Source organism: Salvia splendens, chromosome 4 (assembly GCF_004379255.2).
Source record: "Salvia splendens isolate huo1 chromosome 4, SspV2, whole genome shotgun sequence".
Taxonomy (NCBI): domain Eukaryota; kingdom Viridiplantae; phylum Streptophyta; class Magnoliopsida; order Lamiales; family Lamiaceae; genus Salvia; species Salvia splendens.
The window spans coordinates 26,390,217-26,397,463 of NC_056035.1; the positions used below are offsets into that span (position 1 = coordinate 26,390,217).

At 32.2% G+C, this 7,247-nt stretch overlaps 1 protein-coding gene across 1 annotated transcript; it reads right to left on the bottom strand.

Moving 5' to 3' along the window:
• Window positions 1-3,542: 3,542 nt before the first annotated feature.
• Window positions 3,543-6,126, bottom strand: LOC121800889 (protein trichome birefringence-like 34). Its single transcript, XM_042200381.1, has 5 exons — window positions 5,792-6,126; window positions 5,085-5,237; window positions 4,779-5,006; window positions 3,985-4,146; window positions 3,543-3,879 (listed from the first exon to the last, which is right to left on the bottom strand). Exons 1-5 carry the CDS (start codon window positions 6,124-6,126, stop codon window positions 3,543-3,545), a joined length of 1,215 nt encoding a protein of 404 aa, XP_042056315.1.
• Window positions 6,127-7,247: the final 1,121 nt, after the last annotated feature.

Below are 7,247 nucleotides of genomic sequence, written 5' to 3' on the forward strand. Positions count from 1 at the left end.
GAGTAATAATACTCCACAAGTTTCAACTTCACTCTTGGATCAAACACGACTCCCATAGAGAGAATGTCGCTATAATCTTCCCAATATTTCTCGAACTTTGATTTCATCAAAAGAGACATCGACCTTACCACTTCATCGTGACTTCTAAAATTCATCTCCAACAATCGAGAAATATTCCACACTTCCATAAAATACAGTTTGGAAGTAGGATATGATGAACCATAAATTAAAGTAGTAATTTCATAAAATGGTTCCAAGAATTCACACATTACTTTTCCTCTTTCCCAATCTTCTTCTGTAGGACAATGCTTATAAGCTAAATCATCACATTCAAGCAGAAAAAACCTGTGGATATTTAATTCCACTAGCAAGCATCAAATACGTGGAATTCCAACGTGTAGGCACATCCATGCACAATGAAGTAGTAAATTCAATATCAACTTTTCGTGCACATTCCTTAAACTTAATCATTCTCGCTTCTGATGCTTTTACATATTTGATACTAGCTTTAATTTTATCTAAAGAATCACTAGCTACTTTCAATCCTTCTTGTACAATAAGATTCAAAATATGTGCACAACATCTCACATGAAAATATTCCCCATTGCACAGTAATGAGTTTTGCAACTGAAGTCGTGTTTTCAATAATTTCACCATGGCGTTATTAGCAGAAGCATTATCCAAAGTCAATGAAAAGATTTTCCTATCTATTTCCCAATCCACCAAAATGTAAGAAATCTTTTGAGCTAACTCAGGTGCAGAATGTGGAGGAGGCATTGAACAAAATGCAAGTATTTTGCTATCCAATTTACATTTTTCATCCACATAATGTGCAGTCAAACACATATACCCTGAATTAGTGCAAGTAGTCCAATATGTTAAGCACAACATTCCAGGAACACTATTCAATCTTATCCTCAATTTTTCCTTTTTGGATTCATACATATTCATTACGTCCAAAACATGAGTATTTCTAGAAATGCCCAGTTTAGCATCTATTGTATTCACACTAATCACTTATACATGTTTATTTGTTTAGTATAGAGTACTCAAACATAGAAGGGATGGAGTATACAGTACTTTGTATGTACTTTGTCTGTTTTTTTTCTTCGAAACATGAGAGTGATAATTATAAAGAATTCTTCCAAAATGTGTGCTCTATATCTTATGTAAAATAAATATAGTATTATTGCGTGAACTTGTCATGAAGCATAAACAATAACAAACAAATTAGGTGCACATATGTAGCAAACAGTAGCAAAATATGTGCATATTTTGAATATGTAGCAAACGTCAGTAGCAAAAGTGGCAAACAGATTCAAAATATGTAGCAAACAGATTCAAAATAAGATATTTATTACTTGTAATGAAGCATAAACAGTAGCAAACATATTCAAAATATGTGCACCTAATCAAAGTAAACAGCAACATAAACAATACGATATTTTTCAAAATAAAAGCATATGCATCTAAGATACAACGCATTTTTCTGAGAGTGAAAGTGGAACAAATTACAGTATTCATTCATAAAATTTGGTTGAATGCATTCAACCTCTACCAAATACAGTATTTTATGGAAGTGTGGAATATTGCTCGATTGTTGGAGATGAATTCTAGAAGCCACGATGAAGTGGTAAGGTCGATGTCTCTTTTGATGAAATCAAAGTTCGAGAAATATTGGGAAGATTATACCGACATTCTCTCTATGGGAGTCGTGTTTGATCCAAGAATGAAGTTGAAACTTGTGGAGTATTGTTACTCAACACTTGATCCTCTTTCAAGTCAGGACAAAGTCAATAGGTTGAAGATGAAATTGTATACTCTATACGATGAGTACAAGAAAAAAAATGGTTGATGCATCTTTGTCTAAAGATCCTCAATCTAGTGTGGGAGTTCTAATCACGAAGTCGTAGAGCCTAAATTCATACGTGGGGGAGGAGTAAGGAAAATGAAAATGAATCTAAATGTACTGGCTGTAAGTAATCTGTTTTTCTTTAATATTTCTTGGTATTTATATTTGTATCTAATTAATTCTATTTGTCATTTTTACTTACATTTTAGTATTATTGTTTTAGGGATATAAGAGGCACAAAGGTCTAACTTCTGACGCAAAGTCAGCATTGGATGTATATTTGGAAGATATTCCGATGGATGAAAATGCTGAAATGGATTTGCTTTAGTATTGGAAAGAACATTCATCCGACAATTTTGGAGTACTTGCTAGGATGGCGTGTGACGTGCTTAGTATTCCTATAACAACGGTAGCATCCGAATCTTCCTTTAGCATTGGAGCACATGTCTTAAACAAATACAAAAATAGACTCCTTCCCGAAAAAGTGCAAGCTCTTATTTGCACGCGTAATTGGTTGCATGTATATTCAAATGGTAAGATCTTATTTTATTTAATAAAATTCTAGATTATCTAACTATATTATATGTTAATATTTGTAATTTTGTTAATAGACGATGAAGATTCTGAAGATGATGAGGAGGAAGCTAAAGATCAAGCTAAAGCGTCAAAGATTATCGACTTGGAAGAATGTCATTAAAACGTTAGCTAATGCTTGACTTTTTGGTTATTTCTCATGGAGCCATGGACTATTTTGTTTATGCAATAGGGCATGTGGAAACTCAATTTATAAGGCACAAGTCTGTTTTTGTTGTTCTCCTTGAACAATTTAGGCTTTTAGCTTAATGAAGCATGTATATCAGCCTTGAAAGAAAGTGTTTTCTGGAATTATTTCTTTCATTGTCGGCTTGTAGCCATAGAATTGTGTGTAAACTTTATGTGCTTAAAAATTTATTTTTAACTTTATGTTATGCAATCATAGAATTATGTCATGAATATTTTAAATTTTAAATATTAACTTTTTTATATGATTGACTTATATTTTAGGGTTAAGGATGAAAATTTAAAACTAGATAAATAAGTGGTAATATTAATTATTTGTCTTAAACCTGATTAGCCCGATAGGCTAGCCCGAAACCCGAAGGATTAGGTTTAGGGCTGAAGATTTAGAACCCGGTAAAATTTCTGCCCGATAAGCCCGCACCCGATAAGCCCGAAACCCGAGTAGGGCCGACCCAAAACCCGCTGGGCTGGCCCGATTGACATCCCTAATCACGCATAAGAGAGAGAAGGGAGAGGGAAACTCACCTGATGGAAGGAAGGAAGTGAGAACAAGATTATGAGGGTGAAAGTAATTTTTTGAGAGTGAAAGAGGAACCGTTTTTAAAATCTAAAAATTAAACAAAATTGAAGTGAAAAAGATGAAGAGTCACTGCAGGCATTTAATTATTAGGGTTTTTTTTTATAACCCGATAGGCCCGATTCATTAATGGGCTGTGATATTTCGGCCCTAACCCTATAATTTTAGCGGGTTTTTCGGGCCAACCCATCAGGTTTGGGCTACACTGACATCCCTATCTAAAAGTCTATATGCTCTATAGCACGAAAATATGGGATGTGAAAAAAACTCAACAAATTACAACTTCTAAAGTATGAAATACAAACATAATAAGACAACTCAATATTTTATGAATTAAGATTTCATAATATAAGCATAAAGAATCTGATTCCAAACATCCGGCACTCCTGGAAGACACCAATGCAAACAATCCGCATATTTATTTGGTGTGATGTCTTTCAATGCAACTTTCAGGAACGGCCTATAAATTGATGGACGTGCATCTTCTCTATATCCTGATAATTGAGTTGCATTCATATATTCAACTTTAATTCCTCTTTCTTCAAGCTTCTTTAAAGTTGATTCCACAATCTCCATCAAGTTTCGGTCAACACCATTTGCCCAATATGTTTCATCAAATATTGGCTTTGTTATGTTGTAGCAACTTGGACTAGTTCCCCAATGTGTCTTTCTACAATTTATACCGTTACAATTTTATTAATTAACACTCGTAATAATTGTACCCTTCAAACCTTTTATTTTGTGTGTATATACATAAATAAACACATATATGTACCCTAGGCGAAAAGGTGAAGCGCTCATGAAGAAAATCTTGGTTCTGTTTCGATCAACTTGAAATTCCACCCATTCTGACCAAGTATTTAAAGCTACTTCATACTCACGTACGGACATTTTCACTTGTTTATATATTGCATTAGAATTTTCAAGTGAACCCCACCTGAAAATAAACACCATAAAATCAAAAATGTTAATGACAATTAAAATTACAATAACTATTTTCATAAAGTGGTTATTAGAACTTATTAAGTTGCCATTGCACTTATCCGAGACAATATGCCTTTCTCATTATATATAGATAACTATTATCATTCTCACGTACATTATTAACTTATACTCCATATGTCCCCAAATAATATGTAATTTGAGTTTGGCACATATTTTAATACGAAATTGGGAAAGTAAGAGAAAGATAGAGAGAAAAAATAATTAAAGTATTGTTAGTAGAGAATGAGTCTCACCTCATTAGAGTGAAAAGAGTTGACAAAAGTTGAAAGTGCATAGTCTTGTGGGACGGACTAAAAAGGAAAGAGTGCATATTTTTGTGGGACGGAGGGAGTATTGCATTAGGATGATTACAAGCTTAATTATATTTAAACGCCAACACAAAGACAAAGCTATGCCAATCTAAATCTGTATTGACATATACTCATATCATTGTGTCGACATTCTTAATATTATATGATGATTAGTTAGCAACGTTAGAAAATTAAGCTACACCCTTGTATTAGGCATATATATACATAGAAACATGGTCGTGCAATAAAAGAATTTAAGTAGATATAATCTTACAAAAGAGTGATATCTGGAACAGTCCACCATGCAAATGTGTCAAATATAAGTACATCTGCATTAATCCAATTTCTCCCATGCTTCTCTATAGATTGAAACCGTATCGTGGGTTTACTATCCGCCGAATGACGTATTGGGTCATCACAGTTTGACTCCACTAGATACGGAGACCAGTATGTTCTAATTGTCGCATTATATTCCTTTACATGTTTACCAAACACATCAAATCTTAAATGTAAAAAAGATTGTTCAACAATAATTGAAAAAAAAAGAGAAGATTTTCATATCATTATTACCTTTACATACAAATTATGCGAAACTCCACCCCTTCTTGATAACGGTGGAAGATATGGTTCAATTAGACAAATGAATGATCTCCATTGATTTCTACCCAATGAATCTCCCACGAATATAAGCTTTTTATTTCTTAATTTCTCCAATAATGCGGTCCCATTAAACCTAAGTATAGGAACAACAAAACCCACACTAATTAATTAAAAAAATTGTGAATCTCTATATAGTTATATTATCAAATGCAAATTCTAAATATTATATAAACTCCAAACTTATAATCTGGATTGTTAGAAAATGTCAATATATGACAAATAGTAGCAATACAAAATGTCAACACAGTGTCAACGGTTGATGTTGTCCTGACACTGCGTTGATATTTTCTGTTGCTGTCATCTGTTGACAATTTTTAATGGCCCAAATCATAGTTTGGAGTTTGTAAATATATAGAGTTTGCATTTTGTCACTATCCAGATAGATATAACACAAATTTTCATCCTAATTCATAACTTTCAAATGGCTTTTGAAACATTGCAATCGCCAAGTTCCCAATATTTTTGTACAAACTTTGTTCAAATAATTTACAAACACCCTGCTATTCGTAAAATACGAGAAATTGCAATGTTTTACAGCCATATCAAGGTAAATTAGAATAAACATTGTGTTACTCTAGAGAATTAACCATAAATTTTCTAGAAATTAATAAAATTTATGTTAAAAACCTGGGAAGATCGCATTGATGAGGTTGCCATCTCCAATTTTGATATTTCAAATTCTTTCTCCCACTTTTCTCACATGCAAAACTATCTTCCATCATAGTACACTCTCCCTCTTTGTAAAGAGGGTATGAAACGTCGTCATAAACCCACTTCCCTGAAAACAAATCACAGCCTGAAATGGTGTTATTATTAGTAACAATTTTATTCTCTTTGAAAATAACTAGGTTTTCTTGTGTAACAACGTTGGAGGTGGAATTATCGATTAGATACAAAGCCAACATCAGTACAACGGTGAGGGGAAAGTATTTCACTACAGATTTCCATCTTACTGCACCCATTTTCTCTATTTTCTAAAATTAAAAACCTATTAAGACTTTTTAAAGATTTTTGCAACACATTATAAACAATATAACCTATTGCATTTATTGGGATTTTATAATTCACACATGTTGAATCATACAAATTTGTGATACAAACTATGGTCAATAAAGTTTTTAGCTCTTCTGTTTGCAGGATTTCTTTATTTTGATTTGTTCCTTATTAGATATATGCACATTTTTTATTACAGTCCTCTTTAATGATTGTTTCTAAGAAGTAAGATATTCTCCTAATTTAACGGTAACTTTCTACATTTATTCATAAATATTTTTAAAAATCAATAATTATATAATACTCACAACTTCAATAAATTTAACAAATATTTAAAAGTAATTAATTGTTTATAAAGACACAAAATGTACCCAACATTGTGTTCGATACTATATGAATTTCTATTTTTTCATAATTTGACACATAAGTCAAGCTTTATTTACCAATATAATTTTTTCAAAGTCTGATGTGAAATTAAAAGATAATATTTGAAAACTCTTAACAGTGCCTCCTTACATTTCAAGCCAAATTTCGATAACAAACCGACATCATATTTATCGGTAGGAAGTTACCATCAGAACTCATCAACTGTTGGTATTGCCAACAAATATTGGACTACACTAACTTTTAAAAAAAATATTAAAAATTTATTTTTTAACTCATATAATAGCATGAGTTAAACAGAATATTTAAAAATAATTTATGTATACGTAAATAATTGAATTTATTTTTATTACTATAAAAGACAAGTTTATTGCGTTTAAACATATAATATGCGCAATTTAGTTGCTAAATGTGCATGAATAGTATAATTTCACACAAGGGGTGCTAAAGGCAATGTAAGTGAAAAAGGAGAAAAAAGAGGTGCAAAACTGGTCAAGAAGCTACACCTTGGATTCGGAACCAAAAGAAGGCCAACCTAGAAGTTCTTAAAGGATAGAATTTTCAAATAAAGAAGAATAACCCTAGGGATTTGAGTCATACCGCCCTATAAATAAGGGCAGTAACATGAAGATCATCATCCATTATCCATCACTCACTCACTCACAGTTCAAATCCCAATTCCGTCACCTTCCATTTCCGCCATGCC